The sequence below is a fragment of the Megalops cyprinoides genome, chromosome 1 (genome assembly GCF_013368585.1).
Source record: "Megalops cyprinoides isolate fMegCyp1 chromosome 1, fMegCyp1.pri, whole genome shotgun sequence".
NCBI classification, from domain to species: domain Eukaryota; kingdom Metazoa; phylum Chordata; class Actinopteri; order Elopiformes; family Megalopidae; genus Megalops; species Megalops cyprinoides.
The window spans coordinates 50,354,462-50,380,638 of NC_050583.1; the positions used below are offsets into that span (position 1 = coordinate 50,354,462).

At 43.7% G+C, this 26,177-nt stretch overlaps 1 protein-coding gene across 1 annotated transcript; it reads left to right on the forward strand.

The window, feature by feature from the left end:
* The first annotated feature begins 254 nt into the window (after positions 1 to 254).
* Positions 255 to 19,983, forward strand: LOC118782756 (secreted frizzled-related protein 5-like). Its single transcript, XM_036536305.1, has 3 exons — positions 255 to 1,063; positions 10,001 to 10,078; positions 18,525 to 19,983. Exons 1-3 carry the CDS (start codon positions 514 to 516, stop codon positions 18,851 to 18,853), a joined length of 957 nt encoding a protein of 318 aa, XP_036392198.1. The 5' UTR covers positions 255 to 513; the 3' UTR covers positions 18,854 to 19,983.
* The last annotated feature ends 6,194 nt before the right edge of the window (positions 19,984 to 26,177 follow it).

A 26,177-nucleotide genomic window follows, 5' to 3' on the forward strand; every position in this document is an offset into this window, starting at 1 on the left:
CCACAGCCAGTCCACATGCATTGTACTTCAGAAAAATCCTGTCACTGACTTGAGGAGTGGTTGAAGGAGTTGAGGGGAGAGAAAGTAGGAGTGTCCAACAGGCCCCTCCTCCACCCTGTGATTGGCCGAGTCAGAGTTCACGGAGGGTGGGGGGAAGCCTGTGGGTGGTGGGGCAGGACGGTAGCTTGCTAGGGGGGCCGGAGGTTGGTAGACACGGCCATCCAGTGCCTTTTATGCAGTAGGTGGAACTCGGAGGAACCAGAGCAGACAGGCGCGAGGCTCCCAGACGCTTCACCACCAGAGCCACCTGAGTCCAGCACACAGCCAGGGAGCCGCAGAGGGCTTCAGGGCTGTTAGGAGGACAGAGGACAGATCCTTTTCAGGCAGGGGGGCTGAGCACAGCTTTTGTCCCCAGCTCTTTACTTTTTGCCTCAGCAGAAAAGGATTGCCTTTACCTCTTCCAAGTCAGCACAGCAGATTCTCCCGCTAAACAAAAAGATTTTCCTCAGAAGGATGGCGGGACCCCGGTGCCCAGCGAAAGCCGCCACCCTGCCGCACGGGCTCATCCTCTTCCTCGTCCTTCTCCTCCTCTTCCTCACCCCAGCTGCCATGGCAGCGGAGGAATATGACTACTACAGCTGGCAGTCGGACACCTTCCACAACGGCCGCTTCTACGCCAAGCAGCCGCAGTGCGTGGACATCCCCGCTGACCTGCGCCTCTGCCACGGCGTGGGCTACCGGCGCATGCGCCTGCCCAACCTGCTGGACCACGAGACCATGCCCGAGGTCAAGCAGCAGGCGGGCAGCTGGGTGCCGCTGCTGGCCAAGCGCTGCCACGGCGACACGCAGGTCTTCCTCTGCTCACTCTTCGCGCCCGTCTGCCTGGACCGGCCCATCTACCCGTGCCGCTCGCTCTGCGAGGCGGTGCGCGACAGCTGCGCCCCCGTCATGGAGACCTACGGCTTCCCCTGGCCCGAGATGCTGCAGTGCCACAAGTTCCCCATCGACAACGACCTCTGCATCCCCATGCAGTCGGCGGGAAGCCCCGCCACCCCGCTGCCAGGTAACGCCGCCCCCCAGGGGGACCGCCCCTCTGATTGGCTGCCCATCCTTGCTTTGTGCGACCCCTTTGGTGGGAAACTTATGCAAGATGTAAAACGTTTTTGGTTTTAACTTTATGCCTTTGCTCCTTATAATACTGAAACAAGTTGTTATGATATGTTGTTATGAATGACCTCTGTACAGGCATTGATTAAATGATCCTTCAGAGGACTTAGAGATACAGTTTTTGGTGTAAGATTATGAATAGAGGGGAGCGAGTGCACACAGTTAACCATTGCATTTTATTAAGGTTGTGCATCACTTCATAATTAATATTCTTAGAATCTAGACAGCTAAGCTTTGGCTCTATCGTGCAAGCACACAGATGTGGGGAAAAAGTTGACTTTGGAAGGTCTTGCAGGAGTTTTGAACAAAAGCGCCACTGATAAACAACAGTTTTGTCAGAAGCTCTTCGGTTCAGGACTTCACATGCTTTTATGATACTGGGTGCCACACAGACCAATTGCATTGCCATGCAAAACTCAGATAGGAGAGGTCAGGCTAAAACTTTATTTTGTTTCATTACATTATGACAAATAGACATTACAGTCTGACTTTTACCTTCCCAGTAAACCTCAGTAAAATGCTATTGTCATTCTGAGATTGAAAGAAGTTATGGACTGGTCTATACTTGACTTCACACTTTTTATGTGTGTGAAAAAGTATCTTTTCTATTGTTCTCACTTATTGTCTAGTGACTTACTGATTTGAAAACAATTTATTCAGCTAAAAATGTTTGTCCTTATATTTCTCTTCACAAAATCAAACAAAAATGTTCATCTTATTGTTCAGCAAATAACAGGTTAAAGATGTTAACGAATCCTTAGGGTTTAGACATTCAGAGAAGAGCGGGCTTGTCTGAACGGTCAGACACTCTTTTTCAACAGAAGGGGTTTTTGTTTTTAGACCGGGCTCTTTACAAACTGTGCAAATGTAACTGCTGACATGCAGGGACTTTGCAGTGTTCTGGGGGAAACAAAAACTTTTTTTCCCTTATGCTTCCATTATTCAAGGAGGAAAAAAAAACCCTTCAGTTGGAATGCAAAGGGGACAAATGCAGCTGTGACCATGCTAACTCCTTCTTTTATTTAGTCTGGCAGTCGGTTGGCCAATTAGGTAGGGAGCCAATTACTGAGGATTATTAATTATTCTGAATGAGAGATAATTAGTCGGTGCTGTTGGGTTGAGGGGGGGATCATCTGAAAAGGAACGGGGGGAAGACTTGGGCGAGAGGAGAAGAATAGGGAAAATAGAGTGAGAGAGGGGGGGGAGAGGGAGATAGAGAGAGAGAGAGAGAGAGAGGGATGTCAGAGGACAGGAATGGGACAGAGGGGAGAGAGATAGAGAAGGGGGGATGTGTGAGTCGGGAGAGAGGTAAAAGGGTCATCCGAAACAGGGAGGGCTGAGAGGAGAAGGAGAGGTTGCAGACAGAAGAAAAGTGAATGACACTTGAATCTACTGTGCTTGTTATGAACTGTTTTAAATTCCCTTTTATAGAAAAAGGGAAACTATATGTGTTTCAGTACAATCCATTGGAAAATCACACTGAATAGAAAACACTATGTACAGTGTTGAGAATAAATATTATCTGAACAGGCTTCTACGACATTGGCCATGGGCCATGTGTAACATACCACACATCCTCCGCTATATATTGAACGTGAATATAACGTCATTGATTTAGACAAAAAAGAAGAACTTTTTAACTCCACACTTCCAAACACCCATACTCGATGTCTCTTTTCAAGACATTATATTGGGGGAAATTGATCATCAACAAATAAATGAATTTGGTTTCTGTTCTGCAATTCAAGAACGTGTGTTCAGCTGACGTGAATGCTACTTGAAAACATGTAGGGTGGCAGTGTGGTATAGTGGGAGGGAGCAGGGCTTGAAACCGAAATGTTGCTCGTTCTGTTCCCTGCTTGGCCACTGCTGTTGTACCCTTGGGCAAAGTACTTAACCCACAACTGTCCCAGTAAATATCCAGCTGTATAAATGGATAACGTGTAAATTGTAACTTGTATAAGTCGCTCTGGATAAGAGTGTCTACTAAATGACAATAATGTAATCGTGATTATATAACAAACATATATTTCAAATAAAAGATCAATAAAATTATAGTCCTTTCATATCTGCATACATGGCAGGAATGAGTCAATTCTATGCATCATTTCATTAAAAATTGTGTTATTGTTATTTGCAAACTGGGGCATAACTGCAGTTTCTCAGCTTCACAAATGATCTTGTCAGTGGTGACGTTGCACCAGCTTCTCCCTGTAAACTCCCTCACAGACCTGATGAGTTCTCCAGAAGAACGTTTGTGGTATGATAAGCAGATAGGTAAAGGCTTGGTTCATGCTATCGATCCCGGTGAACTCACAAGGCATTTAAACAGAGGTGAGTGAATCACCAGGGATTCACACTGAAACTGAAGCTCTGAAGCAAAAGCTCCTTCGTGATTCGGAGAAGAGAGCAGTGTTTCGCACCAATCCTGCTGACATTTCCCTGGAGCCAAACAGCCAGGAGAGACAAAAAAAGAAAACATGTTAAAAAAGCACGATAGCGTAACGCCTTTCGGATGCGGTGACCTCCCAGTAACAATGTCAGGTCACGCCTAACTGAGCTCTGGCAGTTGATCAATACCAACAGAAACATTCCCTCCTGCAGTATAGGAAGAACATTGACCTCTCAATGGCCTGCAGTGAGAGCTTAATGCTATTAGCAGGACTTGATCTTGAAAAAAACAGATCCGCTGTCAGTATGGGGGGGGGGGGGTCAGATCTGACCCACTCTGCAACTGTGTTTAAACTCACTGCTGTTATCACTGTTTTGCATTATTTATGCATTGATTTATTGTTTTTGTGTATCATTTGTGCAACCACAGAGATGGCGCAAGGCTATCGCACCGAACACCAGAAGGGTTCGTTTTTCAGCATCGCGGACGGGGGGGGACTGGTCCGTGCGCCAAACGTTTGTATAAATTTTCCCCCTGCTTGTTTTTGGCGAGGGGCGTGTAATTATGCGAAATGTAAGTCTGGAGATAGCGTGACAGCGCAAACACCAGCCCAACGGGGGCCAGATCTTCTGGAAACGGCAAGTCAGCAGGAATGCATGGCCGGGGCTCTCGGAAGGACCTCATGTAGAGAATCCTCGTGGAGAGCGGAGAATCGTTTAGCCACGTGGAGTAGGGGTCACAGCTCCACAACCCCCTCCACAGCAGGTTATGGGTGTGAATCCCTGTAAGCTACTTTTCCGAAAATAATCGTAATAATAATAACAATAAAAAAGAGACAAAAGCATAATTGTGATGCAGAATTTATACAATTGTATGTCGCTGTAGACAAAACCATCTGCTCGTCAAATATACAAGAAAAGAGAAAGAAGTGTGACCCTCATAGCGTCAAGTGGCTGTCACACCATGGCCTGGACTCAAAATTTGTGTCACATCATGGCCTGGACTCAACATTTGCCTTCAACTTTTACTCAGAGTTATACACAAGTGTTACTTTTTTCAGTACAAACACAATTAATTTTGCTGCATTAATTTCGGTGATTGCTGAACTCACTGAACTGTGTTTGTGAGGAAAAAAAACACCATAACACTCATATTTACTTGTGATTCAAAGTGAAGGACGAACGCTGATTAAACGCAGGCCTACATCTGGCGCGCGGAGGTAGCTGGGTGACATAAAGCTCCGGGCTTCTGAAAGCCATCGGTTTCGCGTTTGCGGGGCTCACGTTCTGTGGGAAGTATTTCTGGAAATGCGAACTGGCAGAGGTGAGGAAGCCGAGTGTGAGCCGAGGAGTTTGGGAGGCCTGCTGTTCTCCTCAGAGCGTCCCAGCTCGTACAATCCTGAGACACGGACGCCTTCACTTCCAACCAGTCACTCTAATGGAGCCACTGTGGATTTGTATAGACCTGGGAAAGAGATTTGATCTTAATTTTACACTGAAATGGACTTACTGTAGGGATGCTTAATTTTACATTTGCTACACCATTGTTCACATGCTGATATTGATTCAGAACACACCCCCTGCTGTTGCTGTTATTTGTAGTGGCAAAATTGTGCAGGCAACTGGACATTCAGAACCACTGTTTTTCTGGTCCAGCAAATTTCAAGTTGTGTCAGTGAATGATGTTTAAAATAAAAGCAGTGTATGCTGATGTATGAATTATGACTGCTCTAAAAAGGAAATGTATAAGTCCCTACCACACTCTCTGTTTTTTAAATGATCTGGAGTAATTTGCCGAAACATTCTAGTTTCGTCACAGGAGTGGCTTGTACCAGCCACCACAGAGAAAGTGAGCAAACACGAGAGAGAAAATATCATGTTCAATCACAGAGGTTTGGCCCAGCGCGCAGGTTCATTTGGCTAAACCACAATGTATGTTCCTTTGATTTACAGGAATCTCAAGTACAAATGTAAGAAGCCCTGCTATTTTTAAGGACTCCGATGGGAGAATGGGAGAGATATTTTAAAGCCGTCTGTGTACATAGTATGCTTAAACAGATGTTGGGAGTTCAAACATAAATCACACCGAGGATTTTATCTGGGTGCAGTAATGTTTTATGTCGCAAGTCTTGCCGCTTCCCAACTTAGTGGTTGAAATGAATCATAAAACTATGACCTATAAGCACCAATAAAGGGAACATCCTCCCATGGAAATCATCTCCCTGTCTGAAACGCTTAAAAACGGAGGAGGGAGAGTGAAGTGAACTGTGGAGGCCTGGATATGACAGGGTCATGTGGTAATAGACGTTAAGGGAGGTGTCTACATTTTGCACCTCGAATGGGTTGATGACAGGATTTCCTAGAAGACTTGCCCCCCTTGGTTCAGCTACACATACACCCCTCTCCACCCTTCTCTGCAGGGGAAGCGGGAATATGTGTATGTGTATGTGCGTGTGTGTGTGTGTGTGTGTGTGTGTCAGGTCCTGTTCTGTCAAGACTGCTGCGACTGGGTCTGTAGCTCGAAAAAAAGAGATCCTTATTGCCTTGTTTTGAGCTGACTAATGTCACAAGACTGCACCCACAGCCACTGGACTGTGTTTACATGCCTTTTAAAGGCATATAGAGACGCTCAACGACTAAATAAACCCAGAGAAAGTGTTGTATGTTCTAAATATTTATGAATCGGCCTTGTCAGAGTCATCTATCTGTGTGGTGTGTGTGCTTGGTACATTCCAACTGAACATTTTTTGGTGGTGTTTGTTTGTGAGCGGACTCACAGACTTCTTTCTGTCTGCCAAAAGAAATGTAAAACATTTTTCAAGCTCCAGTTACACAAAGATTTTAAATGATTATCAGGAAGTAAACAACTGATAATGTTTTTGTTAAATTAGAAAATAACTCTGGGTGTTCTTTCACCGGGGAGACCTGGTTTTACACAAAGGAAATAGCAAAACAGAGACATTGCTGAAAGAGTTTTGAAATACTTGTAGCGCCTTCATCATTTCTGCTCACTACACTGTCTTAATGACAGTTCTCCCTCAGCATTGCTGTAAGGATTTGTGCTTTTTCACCCTCACCCAGTCCTGTGTCATATGGGGTCAGAAGGGGTACCTGATAGCCAAAAATGAGGAAGGGCTGATGTGGAGACTGGTTAAGGTTTTACACCAGTTATATGAACACTCAGGTCTATTGGCAGCGCCACTGTAACACAATGGTAAGGAGCAGGGACTCTTAACCGGAAGGTTGCTGGTTCGATTCATCACTGGGGCACTGCTGCTGTACCCTTGGGCAAGGTACTTAACCCACAACTGCCTCAGTAAATATCCAGCTGTATAAATGGATAACATGTAAAAATGTAACATATGTCAGTCATTCTGGATAAGAGCATCTGCTAAATGACATTAATGTAATGTAATATGAGGTACTTAACCTTAGTAAAGCAGTAAAACTGCAAAGATCCAGCTGTATATATGGATAATAAGTCAAAGATGCATAACATTTTCTGGATAATAAATGAAAAAAAGAAAATAACACGCAGAGCCCTTTGCTTACTAATTTGAATGTTGACAGAGGCAAGCTGACAAGTTCCAACAAATTTACGGTGAAGAACTGCAATTTGTTTCCTTTTTTTATTGCCTGAAAATTTTCACATGTGGTCACCAACACCATGAGAAAAAGCTCAGAGCCAATCAAGCGCTAATTTGTCACAAGTTCTGCAGAATCTCAAACATTACAGTGGGGACAGTGAGTACACGCCACACAAGACACAACGAACATCATTCAAACTCAGCAGCTCATTTCAGTTTCATGTAGAGATTTTGTCTTGTGTGAAGTTGTACTGCTTTCCCATTAAACACATACATCAGGCCCTTTGTCGGATCTTTAAACCTGAAGCTCAGGCCTCATCGGGGTTAACAGATAAGCAACACAAATGAAAAGCATGGTTCGTAAGGCTAAAAGAATGCATTCTCCTCAGCGCCTGTGCTGGCGTGGCAACAGATGGGGGCCCCCGCCAAAATATCACCCCGTGGATTTGAATAAACTGCTTTAAAGTCCAAATAAGACGTTCCAGCTCCAAACCGATCGCTCAATGGAGCCAAGCTACAATGGAACTCTAATTTTGGCAGACGGGGGGCGGGGGGGGGGGGGGGGGGGGGGTGTCTCTCTCTCCTGCCCCTGTGCTTCAATGTCACTGCAAGACAATCAAAGCCTCGTCTGCCGGTCGGCCGAGTGTCGTGTGAATGTATGGGAACCCCTGCCGGGTCTGACAGACCTCTGCGACTCGAGGGCCGCAGACGGCTACTCTGGAAGGAAGGGGTCATGACCCCCCACGACCCAGGCATTGGGCATCAGTGAACTTTAACCTCCCTTTATCTGCTTGTTGCTGATGCGTTTAATGTCGGGGCAGTGTGTGCTGAGACCTGCTGTTTTCCTGTTTGTCAGGAAAACAAGGAAGTGCTCAGTCTCGCGCCCTTAGCGCATTTTGATATCACACAAACTCTGATGATGTCACTGTAATATTGGGTCAAACGTACATCACCACATTTTGATATCAGAAAAACTCAGGATATCGCTGTTATACTAGATCATCGCATTCTGATATCAGGCAAAAGAGGATATCACATTGATGCAAGGTCAAAAGCAGATCACCACAGTCTAATATCAGACAAACTCAGAGGATATCAATGTGATACTAGGTGAAAAGTATACCCCAATCACTTTATTGTAAATTGTAGGCTATGCATGATGAAACTTGGCTCCTTTGAATCACAGTGAATAGAGGCACAGCACTGCTTATGCAATCAGGCAGTACAATACAATGCAGCTCCAAGAAGAAATGAAAACTACCCTCAACCCTCAATACTGCACATGTATATAAAAAGAATGCATCAAACAATGCAAATTTGATCAAAATATGTAAATATAACATGTAAATATAAAGGAAATGTCCTTTCCTTCTTAACTCTGTTTGATGGAATCAATAATTCACTTCCAGAATAGAACCTTTAAACAGCTGGAAAAATCACACCTTTTCTGGAAAGTTATAGGTGGACAGAAAGTAAATTTGGTTAATGGACAGTAAACAGTTATGGGTTAGGTATTGGTTGCAGAATATTTTAAGACTTTCTTCTCAGCAGATATGATAAAAATAAGTATCTTGGACAGGCAGTTATCCAAGAAGACATTAGCAAAGTGTGGGTCAGGAATATTTCAGGAAAAGGACACTCAATTTATCAGAGAAAGTTTACAATTAAAGTCCAATGCAACACAGGGGTCAGTCCCCTCATTTGATAAATACTGGTCTAACTTGTCCAATCCACCATAGTGTCACAGGACTCGTGCTGATTTTACATGGACGGTGTATTGCACCGCATTTACCAGTATTGCAAACGTCAATCTTTATGATCTCTTTCAGCATAAAAAGGAACTGGCACAATAGCAGCGCTTATTGCTCGGCTGGCTAACTTTTTCAACGCACTGGCAGAGGGCTTGGCTAATGTAGCTCTGTATCAAAGCTCGTCACTCCGCGAAAGCTACTTTTCGGCGCTGTACATCAAAGCCGACACAGCGAGTGTATTGTTGAGTGCGCATTTCAATCGGGCGCAATTAATCGCGGAATTTATCTTCCGGCAGTATTTTATCCGCGCGAAAAGGCAGGCGACAACTCCGGGAGACTCGCTGGGGCGAGCGGTCCCGTTTTTGTAAAATAGGATTAATGCTTCTCTGCCTCTGAACCCAAAAAAGAGAGGCATGTTAGGGCTCTTTCTTCTCGCTACACAGATCTGTGTTTTACTGGCTTTTCCCAAGCCTGCCTTGTAGTACGCAAAGGGTGGAGTGCAGTCCCTGTGCTTTTCCACTCCACTGTTCTTGCATTTAAAAAACACCCTGTTATCTCAAATGAAAATGATTGCCATAACTTCTGTATAAATGACAGCAGCAACCACAGAGTACCTCCAGTGGCTGTGCTGGACATGGATCCAAAGTGTCCTGACATTTTCTCTCAAGGCAAAAATATCTGCTTATAACTGTATTTGAAGAAATTGCTGCACATTGGAGACATCATTATTATTATTATTATTATTATCCACTTAAAACACTTGCCTGGCTGTAATTGCACTGCAGTTGAGCTGCTGTAGTGCCCTCTCTCCCCACCCAACACACACACACACACACACACACACACACACACACACACACACACTCTGTCACTACTCACACACGCACCTGTCATGACATTATTTCCAAAACCTCAGTGCTGAAAAAACAGAAGCTGTCATTTTTTGAACAATCAATTTGCAGGTCTTGGCACTTACAAGCATATCATCTCCATTCTCTGTAGCTGTTAAGAAACCCCTTCCTGTGTAAGGCAATAAATTAATAAATTACTGACCTGGTTGGTTGAAGTGAGGTCCTGATATTGATACCCTTTCTCTTTTCACAGCTTCCAAGGCCTGCCCACCTTGTGACAATGAGCTGAAGGCTGACGCCATAATGGAGCACTTTTGTGCCAGTGATTTTGGTAAGTACCCTGAGAATTACCCAGGTTTGGCTGAATCACAGGTGCCTGCACTTTCGACATGGACATATTTAAAAACATACATGTGACAGGACAGTCATACACAACTTTTATTCTTTATTTTTACTATTTTCCACATTTTAGAATAAGAGTAAAGACATCAAAACTATGAAATAACACAAATGGCATTATGCAGTGACCAAAAACGTGTTAAAGAAATCAAAACTATCTTACAGTTTAAATTCTTCAATGTAGCCAAAAATATATTTTTTAAAATAATTAATATAATTCACACATAGACATCAACGTCACTATTTATATTTGTCTAAGAAAAAAACTGATGCATTTAAGGAAGTCTTTCGATCAAAATGTCTTTTGAATGCATGTTCCCCATTATCTTACATGCACGTAACAGCATGTACAAACTTTTGACTGGTACTGTGCTGTAATGGCCAAGAGGGTTCTCCTGAGTACTTGATTTTAGGTAGTGAGGCTTCATGAATCCAGTGATGGGTGGAGCTAGCATGTGCTGTGAATCACTGACTTGGCTGAACCAATCAAAAAAGTTTTTGCGCTCCATAGTAGAACATTGTGATGTGCTGAAATCAGTTAGACACCACTAACACGTGATAGCAACATACATTTTGGGATTCATGAAACCTTCCTCTCCCATTCCTATTGTAGGTCAGTAACGGTAAATTACCTTTGTGTCAGTTAGAAATTATACTGTCTGTTGTATCTCCTGTAATGAGGAGCATAATATTCCAATGAAAATCTAGAGGAGATCTGCAATGTAAGAAAAGTTATGTAATGGATACCTTCAGGAATCAGCTTTCTTCTTCTTTCCAGTGATGAAAAAGATAAGCAATCAGAATTTGAGATTAAAAACTTTACAATTTCTGAAATGTAATATTTGTCTTCATATCAAAATACAGCTATATGACCATTAATAGAAGAAGATTTTCTATTTGAAAAAGAAGTTTTGCTGGTGCAAGGGGAGCTGGCTTGTGAAGTTTGGGAGAAGCCAGCTGAAGACAGAAATCTCTAGAATGTACTTCATTCTATTCAGTTGAATGTACTTTAGTCATTTTTGAGGACACACTATCAAAGCACTGCTGCATGAGTTAATTCATGTTTTGATGGTTCAGCACTTAAGTCCCATTAAATATATAGATGTTGAGCAGCGGTTAGTGAATTGGACTCGTGACTCAAAGGTTGCAGGTTTAGATGAATTAACCACTTAAACAATTGCTTCTGCTAATATCCTACAAAAGAAACAGATAACAGATGCACATCGCCCAGACTACTAAGCTAATGAATAATAACTGAGAATCAGCAGTGGGGGGGGGGGGGTGTAAGTTGGTTTAAGTGGTTTAGTTCTGACCCTCCATGCTGAACCTCCAGAGTTTTTTGCATCAGCCATAGAGTCTAAAATGAATACTCAGCAACATCACTTGTCCTTCGGCATATGGTTCAGCTACTTTTACAAGATTTGAGGCTGCATTCTTGACAAACAAGAGAAACTGGATCCGTGGGTAATGGGCTGAAATTGCATTATGCTTTAATATTTCTTGGCTTGCTCGTTTGGCTAATTTGATGAAGTGAGTTTATTTCCAAATAGAAAACACAATAACGTATCTGCCTTTTTTAATCGTTTTGTGCAGCTTTATTGAGCTCCTTAAATGGATCTCTTAGTTACAGGTCTGTAGGTGTGGATGCTGCAGTTAAAATAACGTGTAGTGGGGCTGCAGTGTAGCATAGTGGCAAAGAGGAGGGCTTGTAACGCAAAAGGCTGCTGGTTCCATTTCCCGCTGGGGCACTACTGTTGTATCCTTAGGCCAGGTATTCAAACTAGGATTGCCTCAGTAAGTATCCAGTATACAGTATCCAGTATAACATGTAAAAATTGTAACCTATGTAAGTTGCTCTGGAGAACAGCGTCAACTACATGACAGTGATGTAATGTAATGTGTTTTGAAAGAGGACTTGAAATGTCAAATTAAAAGTGGTTTTCAAACACCCCTCTCAAAGTATTTAATCAAATCTTCGGAGTTTAAAGTACCAATGAGCTCAAACACTGTTAGAACAAGATATATGGTAAAACATTTTATGATCTGTAAATTGATAAATCGTTAATAGGAATTTGTTTCAGAATATGATTTTAGATTATTATGCAGTTTTGTCCAAAGGCTGATGTTTGGCTTTACTTCAGGGACTGTACTGCAAATATTTCTCTATTACTTTGTGACCTGTTAGGCCACTAATGATGACCTTTCCACACAGAACATTTTAGGAAATAAACATTCAGAGATGACACAAGAGGTTGATTCAATATGCAAAAAGGCATCCAAAGAGTGTTGCTACATACAAAGGCATGCACACACACACACATCAGGGCAAACATTGGCATGTGAAAAATATGCATGATTGAGAAATGGTACTTCTAAGAATTATTTATGACACAACTGCAACAGCACTTCACTAAATCTCAAAAACAAAACAAAAAAAAAAAACTTCAGCAGCGCTTGCTTGATAATACGTAAATTGCTTTTGCTCCATACTGTGCAGAATGTTCAGACTAAGTTCAACTACCCAGCAAGTATGTTTTGAAACAATATTTCATTTTGCAATTTAATGCTGCTTGGCAGTATGGTTTACAAATGGATTAAGAGTAATCTCTCACAATTTCAGTAAAAAAAAAAATAAACAAAATGCCTAAAACTTTTCAGCTTAACAACAGGACAGTTGTTCTGTGGTAATGCAAGGACATGTGAATTTCTGTTGGCAGCTACAGCTAGGGCATACACCCAAAGCAATGCTTTAAACAGTATTTTGGGATCAAAAATAGCGTTTTGAATAACAGCCATCACTGCGCCCTATTGATTAGCTTTGAAACCCTACGTTTGAGATTTTAGAACATGGATATTGTCCATAGAATCCACGTGTTTGTGTGTACACGCAGGTTTGTATCCAATTACTATATAACACAATTAATCAGTTAAATACTCTTTAAAATCAAGTTTAAAATATCTGGAGATCAGATACTTTGGTTCCTTTCTACTTTTGGATGGAAAGACACTAAACCATAGAATCGTCATGCTATGATATGTATAACATGAAGGTAACACATTTATTAATTAAGACTTCTAACTAAAAAAAAAAAAACTAAATGCATTAAATAATGGAGGCATTACCAAAGTACAGCTATAACTCTTAAAACTGATGGGAACTGAACATAGGACTAACCCCAGCAGTAACAAACACTCACTGAATTGACTGGGGGTGATATGGCAGCTCTGACAGTCTGACAGATACCAGTAAACCTCTGCAGTGAAGACTTCTCAGGCTACCATGAATTCTCTCCTGTGCAAGTTTGAGTTTCTTTATCACAGTTCCAAGTAACAAGACTTTGTGCAATACACTCTCCAGCATAAATCACACAGTGTTGAGCACCCAGCTGGCAGCTGTTAAAAGACTGCAGCAATTAAAATCTGTTGGTTTAAAGAAGCTCCCTCCCATTTTCCAAACCCAACATCCATGATGGTGATTGAGGTTCGCAGGGGGAGCTTGGGTTTTGATCTCAGCATTGTTTCAGTTGCACGGTTCTTTATTTCACCCTAAAGTTGACTGCATTACATTACTTTACATTACATTCATGTAGCAGATGCTCTTATCCAGAGCAACTTCCAGCACAATAGAACATAAGTCTATCCATTGAAGTTGAATGAGCAACAGTATCAGACCTGGCTAACAACACTCACAGACCAGTTCAATCCCTACCACAAGTTAACTTGTGCAACCTCACTAGACAAGGGAAACCAAGCATACTACTGTACATCAGTCACTAGATCACAAAATTCAAAACACATTGTGATACTACACATAAAACAAACAAGTAGCAGGTGTTAGGGAGGGGGATTGAGGTAGAACCGAGATGCAGTCTGAAGAAGTGGGTGAGTAAGAGGTGGCTAATTGCTCAGATCAGTGAGCAGCATCTGTCACACTCACATCACTTAATGACGTGGCTGATGTTGCATAAAATGACCTCTCTCATCACAGCTATGTACCGGCTACGCGTTTGGGGGTCTTGACACGCCTTGTGCACTTCTGAAAACAAAACTGCGCCTCGTTATGAGTCATGCACACAAATAAACTAGGCATTATAAAGCAAGTGGTAGGCCTCGGCCTGTGACTGGGCCAGATTTGCACTCGGGCAGCAAATGCACTGACCCTTGCTTCTTTCATACTGAAAAACAGGGCCCTTGTGACTTGTATGAAGCAGTGGGTGAGATCTGGAGAATTGCCCTGATTGAGCGGTATTTAAGTGAAGTGAATACTGTCATTATGTTGAACCACTGTTCTGGGTAGGTGTTTGTTCTTTCAAGCTCAATGGAACCCATTATTTTGCCAACGAGAAAACAACAGGAGAAACGTGACATATTATTGGAAGAGAGAGATGGTCAGGCAGGTGTCTTAGTGAACACAGAGATGGAGGTGCTGGTATTATGGTGCCTGTGATGTTTGAGAGTAAATGGGTGAGCATCATGGTGCAAAATTTCCATCATGCAGCACCCAGGCATATGTTACACATTGTTGGGGTGAGTCAATGCCTCCTTCAGTGGGAAGCACTTTTAGGTCTTCAAAAGGCACTACTATAAATGCAGTCCATCATAAACTGATCACATGATGGCAGTAATTAACTGATTGGACAGTATCAGAGTCCAAGAAATTGGTTCTTGGGTATAGCCACAGCTCTGACTGTAGATGGCCCATTAGAAATTGACCTCTGTTGAGGCAGTGATATTTTGTACAGGACACTTTTTTGCACTGTGTCAGATACCGTGGTGAGAGAGTTTTTGAATGCATTTTGCAAGTTTTGGTGTCTCTTGCACATATTTTGCTGGATTTGAAATACAGCTAAACAACTAAACAACCGATATCTTGAATTTGTGCCTGTAGCTTTGTGAAGGATAGGGATAGACCACTTTGAAATAGGCGGAGTGTGTGAGTAATTATGTTTTCATCCAGGAGATGATTTGCCCGCAATTTACAAGCTGAGATTGTGCCAGCCTGGTGAAAAAAGAGAGAGCAATGTATTTCTATATTTATTTTTGTGATTTTTATATATTTTGCTTTATGCATCCAGTGCATCAGGAATGAGTGGGTTTATGTGGGGACATTTCAGCATGACTTTTAGTCGTTAAGGGCAGATCCTTAATTTTTTGAGTGGGGGGTCTTCAAGGTCTGTCCCGGAAGGTCCTGAGAAAACAGCCCTGATTCAAATGACAATGTGTTCAAAAACAATTAATTGGGACACACTCCAAAAATAATAATTTCTGCATTTTTTAAACTTAGTTAATCTTTAGGCCCCAAATATCTTGAAACAACATACACCAGCATCACGGTTTGAGCACCCATGGGTTGTTTCTGTATTTCATCTACAAAGATGAAGATGAATCAGAATGATGGTTCAGCTGTTTTCCACAAAGGGGAAAAATTCAAGGTCATCAACTGGGCTATGGAAAATATGAAATATTAAAATAACTTTCTTCAACACGTTTCTGCTGCTTCTTCATGCGTTTAGATAGGAGACACTGACGCATGTACTGCAATGTACTCATGACTGCACAGCTGTGGAAGAGCCAGATACCAAGGGCTTCACTGAAAACTGAACTCCACTGTCTCTGATACTGTCTGATTCTGAACTGTTTTTTCTGGGCCTTGTTGTGAAACCACCAGATTGTGTCTGTGTACTGCCACTCTAAGAAGCGTGAAGTTTATCTCAGGCTCGGCCTACTGTGCATTGATTACAGAGCGGTTTCAAAACAGTTTTGGCAGACCTCCACTTAATGTAGGTTACAGCATACAAAGCAGCATACAAAAACAAACCAAAAAAGCTGGCGTCTGCCTTACCAGGAATCCTGGAGCTACTATAGCTAGGATTAGGCCTAATTAATTACTGTACTTTTACGATGATGTTTTGTTTTTCATGCTCCCTCACATATTTTACATTACATTATCGTCATTTAGCAAATGCTCTTATCCTGAGCGACTTACATATGTTACAGTTTTTCCATGTTATCCATTTGTACAGCTGGATATTTACTGAGGCAATTGTAGGTTAAGTACTTTGCCCAAGGGTACAGCAGCAGTGCCATAGTGGGGAAGTGAACCAGCAACCTTTTGGTTACAAGCCATGCTCCTTACCACTATGCTACACTGCTGCCTCTAGACAGAGCAGGACCAGAAGGGTTTGTATCCATAGTTGGGTTAGGGGTCTTATGCAGGCGATATTTTTGATTTCTGAAAATAGACTGAGGACCCACCTCTTCAGACTGCTTCTTGGTTCCACCTCAATCCCCATCCCCTAACACCTGCTACCTCTAGTATTTGATGTTTATTTTATGTATGAATTGTGATGATGTATGGTAGTATACTTGACTTCTGTTGCCTAGTCAGAATGCACAAGCTATCTTGTGGTACGGCTTGAATAGTGTTGTGCTGACACTCATTGGTTTGGGAGTGTTGTTAGCCTGGTGTGTCACTTGCTCATTTAACTTTAATGGATACGCTTATGTTCTATTGTGCTGTAAGTCACTCTGAATATGAGTGTCTGCTAAATGAATGTAATGTAATAATTTTCTTAATTGGTTGAATAGCAATTCACATTTTACACCTCAGGAGCTCATTTTCACAATAAAACCCCACTTTGTGTTTTTAGTGATAGCATCTTAAGACTTACAGCCAAGGTAAAAGGAATGGAGCATTTTGCACACATTTCGATGCCACTGGCTGCGTGTCCAGATAACCCTGGGAGTTAAAAGCAAAACCCAGAGGCATGCACAGCACGGAAATATGATGCATTGTGGGATTGCCAAACATGACTTCATCGGGACTGTTGAGCTTGTCCAGTTGTGATGTATCAGCCTTTTTTGATGTTCTGTTTCCTTTTTATCTCCCTCTTAAATGTTCAACCGACTCGCCATAAACCCAAATACTGATAAATTGGATTGGTGGCCAAATGACGGGCGGCAGGGTAGGGGGGGTGCACAGACCGCGGGGGTGGTGGATGTGCTGACCCGCGAGTTATTTAGGTTATGAGCTCGCTGGGTGGGCTTGGAAAAATATCATGCGACAAACATTCGGAGGAATTCAAAGTTTACTTGGAGGATTACTGCATTTTTCACAGGATTTGGGGGAGATAACTGCCCTGCCGGAGGTGCATGATGGGATATCCACAGGCGTTCCAGTGATGCAGCGCGGTCTGTTGCTGGATGAATAACACAGGGGAAGCCTAGGCTAAGGCAGACTCCGATTAGTACAGCGTGTCAGTGTGGCTTTCTCCCGCATTGGCCAGAGTTAGCGTGGGCCTGTCCGTCTCCTGTGAGGAAGAGGAATCAGTGCTGTCAGAGCTGATTGATGCCGCTCTTGGGTGGAGTAAACCGCAGGATGGCTTGGACAGGTTGGCTGCTTGGCCGCCTCTTCCTGTGAGCCCACTGTAGAATGTCGCTTTCTTCAAACAGGACCCCGCAAATGAGAGAAGCAGATTGCGAGGGGGAGCGGGAAGGATTTGTGGATATGTTTACATGAAAAAGGACAAGCGGCATGTGTCAGAAAGAGTTGCTGTTGGAAGTGAAGGTGGTCTTTGCGGGCATTTGCTCCCGAGTACATCGCAGGGTCTAGCCGTCAGGTTTTGAAATACCTTGAAATTTAAGTTTGACCCTAAACAGTGTTTGGCAAACAATGTAGTGGAAAACACTACTGAGTTATGGGTACAGTGAGCTTGCCAAGGTTTGATGTTTATGTTTGTTCATGCGATGTTCCTTCTGCAGTAATTTGAGCTGTATCGTTTCTTGATTCAGAATGATTACTGCTTGAAACAGTACCACTCTAGGGTGAAACTGCTGTGGAATAAATTGAATTCTGAGAATAAATTAAATCATTTTATCTATTAGACCGCATTAGCCATTAGCCAGATTTCTCTTGCTTTTGTATTAGCGTGCTGCATCCTTAGACTGTGCTTTGTTATCCCTTACAAGCCTAACTGAAGCTGAACTAAAGAGGTCTTATCAGCTGCTGCGCACTGCTGGAGCTGTTTCACCAGAAATGATTACAGCAATGCAGAATGCTTTGGAGATTTGCCACAGGGTCTCAGGTGTGTCTGACTTAGAAAGAATGTACAACAACAGAATGGAAAGTTATCACAATTTCTAAAGAGCATAATGCATCTTAATGGCAAGTGTTGTTGATGAATAACCATGGGCCAACCCTGGCTGTAGGTTAAAGGGAGGGGGGGGTGAATGTAATGTAACCTATACAAGTCACTCTGGATAAGAGCATCTGCCAAATGACTGTAATGTAATGTAGTGAATGACAATGTTGGGGTGTGTGGATGGGTGGGAGTCACTAACTGCCATCTCTGCCCTGTCGTCCCCCCCCCCCCCCCCAGCGCTGAAGATGAAGATCAAGGAGGTGAAGAGGGAGAACGGCGACCGCAAGCTGGTGGCAGCACAGAAGAAGAAGAAGGTGCTGAAGATGGGTGTCCTGCGCAAGAAGGACCTGAAGACGCTGGTGCTCTACCTGAAGAACGGCGCCGACTGCCCCTGCGCCCAGCTGGACAGCCTGGGCAGCAGCTTCCTCATCATGGGCCGCAAGGTGGACCAGCAGCTGCTGCTCATGTCCATCCACAAGTGGGACAAGAAGAGCAAGGAGCTCAAGTTCGCCATCAAGCACATGAAGTCGCAGCAGTGCCCCACGTACCACACGGCCTTCCAGTGAGGCGCCCGGAACCTAACCCCCTGACCCCCCCCCGCCCAACCCTACTCATTACTTCATGCTTACGTTCCAATACTGCAGTATCTGTAACAGAAGACTCAATGCTATAGTCATGATTGTTGATCGTTCCAGCTTGCGGCAACAGGGATTGGTACCTCTCCGTAATAGAGCGATACGATCCTCCATAAGGCTGTCTTACAAAAGAAAAATCACTTTTTTAATACTCACGAAGAGATTACCTTTAATCCTGTGATAGTGAATGATGCAGAATATAAAGATCTGGGGCCAAGTTTGCCGTGTGTTGGATCTACTTGCGTTTTAAAACTTTTTTCATTTTAATTGCTTTTTGGTTTGTGCTTTCGTTTTAAAGAAGACCGCAATGAAAAGAGTGAGACTGGAAGAAGCCAGAAGGGTGTTGAAAGATTTTTTTAGAAAACCTGGTCACGGCAGGAATTGGGGGGGTGGCGGTGGGAGGGGTGGTGGAGTTAATACTGACGTTGAGAGATAAAGTGTACCTCTCTATTCAGCAAAAAAATGCTATTGTGAAGTTTGCCTTACAGTTTAGGGGAGGGTCCACTGGAGAAATTACTGAGACAATGCAGGAGGCCACCTACCCTCTGGAATTGGTGTGGAAAGGCCACCAGAATTCTTGTGCAGATTATGGAACCATTTTATAGCCTATTTCCAGTAAAAAGCAGATCATCAAGGTGAGATTGGAGGCATGAGAGCCCTCTGAAGCTGATGATGAGTGTTTTCACAGCACAGCACCCACCGTGGGCCAGTGGTGGGACTGCAAGCAGCACCTGAACCACTCCTGTAAGCAAAATTGGAGGAGGTAATTCGATCTTGGGCCTCTGGCCTCTGGAATGTGACAGACTCTGGATTGAACCTGTTCATTGGTTTGTGGCATCTCTGTTTCTATTATTTTTATCTTTCATTACAGTCCTCATTGCAAGTTTTTATTCTCCGTTTGCTTAAAATACAGCCCACAAAATGACAGCAAAGTCCATGAACGTAGCACCTGCATTCATTGTCGCTATAGTAAACCACAAAACCATAGCATCTGTTTTGTTTTTTTTAATCAGTGAATTTGTAAGTAGTTATGTTACTGAAAAAGGTACCATGTTAACCCTTTTGTACAAAAACAAATGAAATAAAATATACATGAGATTTTTATACAGAACATTGAAATGATATAAGTGCAATTATTAAGCGGTGATTGTGTTTAGACATTGTGACAGAGCAGTGAAAAGGGGCAAATACAGGGATATAATTTCAGAAATATAAAACAAATACTTGGATGTAAAAGTACTGAGAACAATCCAATGGAGGTTATATTCATATCATTCAGTGCCTACAACACTTAAAGGATTGTGTCCTATTCTGATCATGGTCACCATACTACAAAAAGAGCATAGAGGTTTGCAGAGAAGGGCAACAAGACTAGTTCTTGGTATCAAAATAACATGTTATACCTTAAGACAGTCAATCTCTTTACAGTTTATTTCTTACCAAAATGAGACTCTGATGGGATTTGACTGGGATTTTTAAATTAAAAGGGAACTATAAAGGGATTCATAGAATGGATTACAGAAGCTGAAGCAGATTCTGTCAACAAAGTAAGAGTACGTAGCTGGAAATTAGCCAAAGGTAAACTTCATAGCAACAATATGAAGCATTGTTTCCACACACACACACACACACACACACACATACACAAGTCATTAATGCAAGGATCAGTTTACCAGTAATCGCAGTGGAAGCAGAGACTTTTTGAGTGTCCAAGCTCAAGCCTGACACGGTGCGAGATACACTTGAGACCACAGGCAGAATGATGAGCCCAGCTGAGCTGAACGGCCTGTTCTTGTCATTAATTTTAATGTGTTCTTATGTTCTTGTCATTAAACACATGCTTTTCATGCTGTTCTAAGACCGCTGCCGTCATTTGCAGCATCCAGAGTGCTGGGGCTGTTTGTCCAGGCGAAATCTCCCAACGCCGCTCAGCTCCTGAGGCCTCCGAAGCTGGGGGGCCTTGGCTGAACAGCACTGAGTTCTCCACACAGCTCAGAGCAGGAAAAGGCCCTAAACCTTTAACCTCTTTGAAGAAAAGCCTTGAATCAGGAACAGCGCAAACACCAAAGCCAGAGGAGAATTATGAAGAAGAAAAAAAAAAAAAACGTTCCCATGAGGTACAGCAAATACCCGACCTGAATCTGTGCTCTCCTTAACCGTGTTAGCACAGAACTGTACCTCTCTGTTGGGTCTCGGTACCCACGGCACAAGCTGCTACTGTAAGCCACCCTTGTGACCGTCAGTGCTTCCAAGAAATCCCCCAGTAATATATTGTATCACAGGGAATCAGGACATATCCTTGAGTAAAGAGGTGCCTCTCGGATTTACCTATAAAACGAGCTCTGTCGGGCTGCCCAATCGCAGAGGCCGATTGGGTGGGTGGTCCGTTACCGCGCCGGCTCGGGGACCGTCGGCCAGCCGTCACCACCTCGTTAAGGGTCACTCATAATAACTAATAAGAGACTGGTGATGGGCGTAACGAGAGAACAGGGGCCCCATTGTAGCAGACGATCGGGGATGAACGGACTGGGATGGTGGCCACACAGAGAGCCATCGCACGGTCATCTGTTCTAGCCTCTGTGCCACGCTGATCTCCTCAGTCCGTAATAGCAGCAGGGGAATGCAATCAGGGCCGGGGCAAAGAGTTGTCATCACGGTAACCGCCCAGGTCCATCTCCTGCATCTCCTGGCAATGGGAACCTTTGTCTGTCTCTCTTTGCTAGATGGATATGTCTAGGCAGCGGCCTCTCTCATGCACAAAGCAGTATAGTAGCACAGGTTGGATGAGATGCAGCACTGCAAGACAAAATTAATGAACAGATTTGATCTGTTCCAGTATGTCACAGCTGATGTAAATGTAGATATTGAGCTGTGAAACTCTTGACCATCATCCTTGGAGGACAGAACTTGAACAGCCATCATGATGAAGAGATCCCTGGAGAGGGGTGGACCGGCGCTTTGCCCATGAGTGGTCAGTGAGGTGAACCAGTAGAGAAGCACTGTGCAACCTGCAATATGACCAGAGTCTGACCGCAGGTTGACCAGCCAGTCTCAGCGCTCTGGTGTGAGCAGGAAGCTGCCGCTCATGCATTGTGAAAGTGTGAGTCCCTCTGGAATGTTTCCACATGGAGGGTTTTTATGGGGACGTTACGATCACCTTACTACCGTAATCATCACATCTGCTGTTAGACTGTTTGGTGCACTGCAGGTATATGTGAGTGATGGAAAGTCTGCAGCAGCCGGGCAGCCTAACATCTGTGCAATACCTCTGCATTGCGCAACTTTGCAAGACTGGTGCAGCATAATGTAACATGCAGTGGCAGCTTATCAGAGAAACATCAACTGTAACTGACAAACCCAGGACATGAAGACCCAAAGGCCTGTCTAAGGAGGGTGAATGGTACTGTAAGATAATACACTCAAAGGACAGACAGCAGGCGAGTATTGCATTGTGGTCACAAACCAGAAGAGGGATCAGGCCTTATACTTCACATATCACTTCAAATCAGGACTTGTGGTCCAGTAAGAAAACTTCTTCTAAGAAAGAGGAACAATACTAGAAGACTAAATTATGCACTAACAGACTATTTGTTTTACTGTGTTTCACAGTAAGAGCATGCAAAATGTCTGTGACTTCTGCAGAACAGTGTGTTCTGTTTTTGCCCGTCTTTTTTTTTTTTACACACAGAATAAGGAAGTGCCCCTCCGCCCTTTGCCAGACTCTGTTTGTGTCTCGTATTACCATCCATCTCCTTTTTTAATTAGGCTGCGGGCCCGAAGACTGATGCTTCCCTCATTAAAACCTCCACCATGCAATCAGCACATCAAAACACGCCTGTAAATAACCAGTCCGCTTCAAACGAGATACGATGCAATCTGGGTGTATCGAGGAAAGAGCCGAAGAGCAGCACATTAACGCAGTGGCCTACGAAAGAGCTGAGAACGCAGAAAAATAAATCTCGCCCTGAAAAACCTTTCAAGAGATCAGGCAATCTCGCCCCGTGATCAGTCTAGCTGTGTACATAACTTAGAGATACGATCTGGAGGGAAAAAAAATTCTTCTTGGTTTTCGGGAAAAATGAAATTAAAAAAAAAGTGTTTTAGGAGTGTTCGTTTATGCCAAGGGCAGTTCACTAAGTTCACGGCTGCCTTCACACGTCTTCATGAGAGAGCGGACTTTCTCTGAGAGGAAACGCTGAACATGGCTGGCGTAAGGGTACTGGGACACATGGGTAAGGGGGGGTCAGAGAAGGTGGTAGAGTCATGTTCACCATCGATGCACTGGTTGGTCCAGAATCTTCTCAAAGGAGTGGCGCTGGCCTCTACACAGCCAGAAAGAGTAACATGCTTGATGGATATGGGCTGCTGTCTGTGTTTTCAACAGAGTAAATAGGTACGTAGTTACAGTGGCAGTCAAGCTGTCCTTTACTTGTATATGTAATGTCAATCATTACAACTGCTGAAAGATTTTACAGTAGATTCCCCAGTCAGCTTTAATATAAGCAGTGATCCAACTCATTTAGATTCCCCTGACACTAACAGTGGAGGAGCTTGTGGTACCCCAAGATGCCCTTGTGCAGAATGTTTTTGTAACTTTGCTGGTTTTTTTTAGGATTTCAGTATTGAATGCTATAGTTGTGTTAATATAATTCACCCAATTCTAACTGTTTATAAAACTGATGTTAGATTACATTTCTATTCCTCGGAGTCTCCTTCGAGGAAGGTGTCTGTTAAATGTCATGATTATGATGACAATGACGGTAATAATTAGAACAACAGCAATAACACAAAAAATGAAAATAATGATTATGATACAAGGACAAAGAGGAAGTTGGAGAGGAAGGAGAAAAGATGAAGAGGACAGAGACAAGGAACTAGAAGTGATAAGTTTACTTGGACATAAGAAGAAATTGGTTTGTCTACTCCCCCAACTCTCTCCCCCCCCCCCCCCCCCCCCTCTCTCTCTCATGCACACACAATACCGACCTGTATTGAAAAACAGCTTCCCCTTGCCCATCTACACTCAGTATTGACACACTAATGACTGCCTGAAGGAAACCCCCCCCCCCCCCCCCAGTCAGTGATGAAGAGGGCTTTGTCTGAAAAGGGGGGCTGGGGTGAGGGTGTAGGGGGAAGGAGGGGGTAGCTCCAGAGAGAGCCCTGACCCCCATCCCAGCCCTGACACCCATCCCATATCCATGCAGCCATGTCCAGTGGGGAGATCTGAGAGAAGTGAAATGCTGATATCTCTGTTTCTCTGCCAGGGTAAACCAATCACCCTGTCGAGTGAATGAAAACTACATGACCACGAATATGGACGTTTTACCCTCTAGGCAGGATGGAATATGCATGAAAGAGGCTCCCAGAACACAGTACCACCCAAATCTGATGTTAATTCATCAGCAGCCAGCATCAGTGAGAACCGAGGTGGGGCGCCAGTGCGTCTGTCAGGGGTATCCAAAATATATACCCTAACCATTCACAGTGGTACGTTCTAGACATCCCTATGAATGGCTGAATCTGGGAATATGGCACTGTACCAATAATACGGACAAGCACACAGAGAGGATTTTTTTCCAATGCATAATGTCCTTTTCAGCATAAAAACAGTAATGAAAAGTCACAAAGCAATAAAAAAGTGATTCATACGCGTATTCATGTAACAAAGCTAAAAACATGTAATATGTACACTACATCTATAGGAACTTGAGTCGGCATGGCGTTCTGTATCCTGGTAAACGAGAGCAAAGCAGGAAATGAGTAGTGCAGATAATATTTATTTGCAAGTCACAGAGATCTCTTGGATGTATAGAAAAACAACAGAGCTGAAACATAGTTTAGCGAAACGAAGGCCTGAGTTTCCCAGTGCCTTGGTGCCTGCCTGGCAGTCCTGTCACACCCAACACCTCCCCTGCCACTAGTCAAGGTCACCTGACAAAGGCGAGGGGGCCGACCCTGTCAGTTAAACCCCGTGTTGTGGCAACCGGGTCATGCACCCCATGACCCCTGACCTCCAACCCCGCCGCTCCGGGTCCCTGGTGAGCAACTCGCTGTGAGACCACTAATTGACGGTGACCTCTGGACTCTGGCTCAACCAATGAGCCGGCTGGAGTCGCTGAGGCTCCTGGGAGTGCCTCATTCATGACTGAAAAAGGAAGTCTCGACAAATAAAGACGTCCCATGGCATTGTTTGGGTGGGAACTGCGGGCAGCCCCAGGACCTCACCTCCTCCCTCTCCCTCCCTCTCCCTCCCTCTCTCTCTCTCTCTCTCTCTCTCTCTCTCTCTCCCTCTCTCTCCCTCCGTTCCCATGTGGAGATGGGAGAGGAGCACAATGCAGCCTGGGGGGGGGGAATTCGGGGGCCTGTCGGCTGGATGGAATAAGGGTCACCGGGGCGTGGGGGCCTCCCTTCTCCCCTGAGCCCTCCACCCTGTTTGGTACTAGTGATTATAGCAGGAGAGAAAAGCTAAAAAGTCCAAGAGAAGCAGACTGGAGTTCCCCTTCTTGCTCCACTCAGAAAACAAGGTGTGCACAGGTTAAAAAGTAAACAGGGCTTTAGACAAGCCTCATCTAAAAGTAACAAGGACTTACAGCCTTCTCTGTAACATTGCGGTGTGACCGTTCATCAGAGCAGGATAATGGAGTGAAGACGTGCGTGACACAGTGGGCCACGTGTCATTCACCTATAGAGCTGGACAATCTGCTGACCAATTTCACATGTAGTGCAGCAGTGCTACCCATGAGAACTGAACCAAAGACCTGCTCCTTACCATGACATCACACTGTTGCTCAGGTAGCTCTATAGGTTCTAACTGTTCTTTAGGACAGAATGAAACTGGTTATGAAACCTGAAACCAAGGGCATACTTAATAATGAATGTAGTCAGTGGGGAAAAAAGTTATACAAGCAAAAGGCATCACATTTCAAATCTGAATTGTGATACGGTATTGGGCATGAGGGTAGTAAAACTGGAGTGTGAGCAGGAATGTTAGCAAGTACAGTTTAAGTCTTGTATCTTACCTTCCAACTACATCAAGTGCATAGCATTGTCTGAGGGGTAGGCAGTTTTTCCTGAACCGGAGTAGCTCATGTGTCACATTTTTTGTTTTGTTTTTTTAAACCATTAATTTTGTGTTTTTTTTCCCAAATCATTGCTTTTTAAACGTGATACACTTTTCGTTATGAATGTTAACTGTAATGAGTTAGCCTAAAATAAAACTGCTGCCTTTAATTTATTTTTTAAGTGTTTACATTTT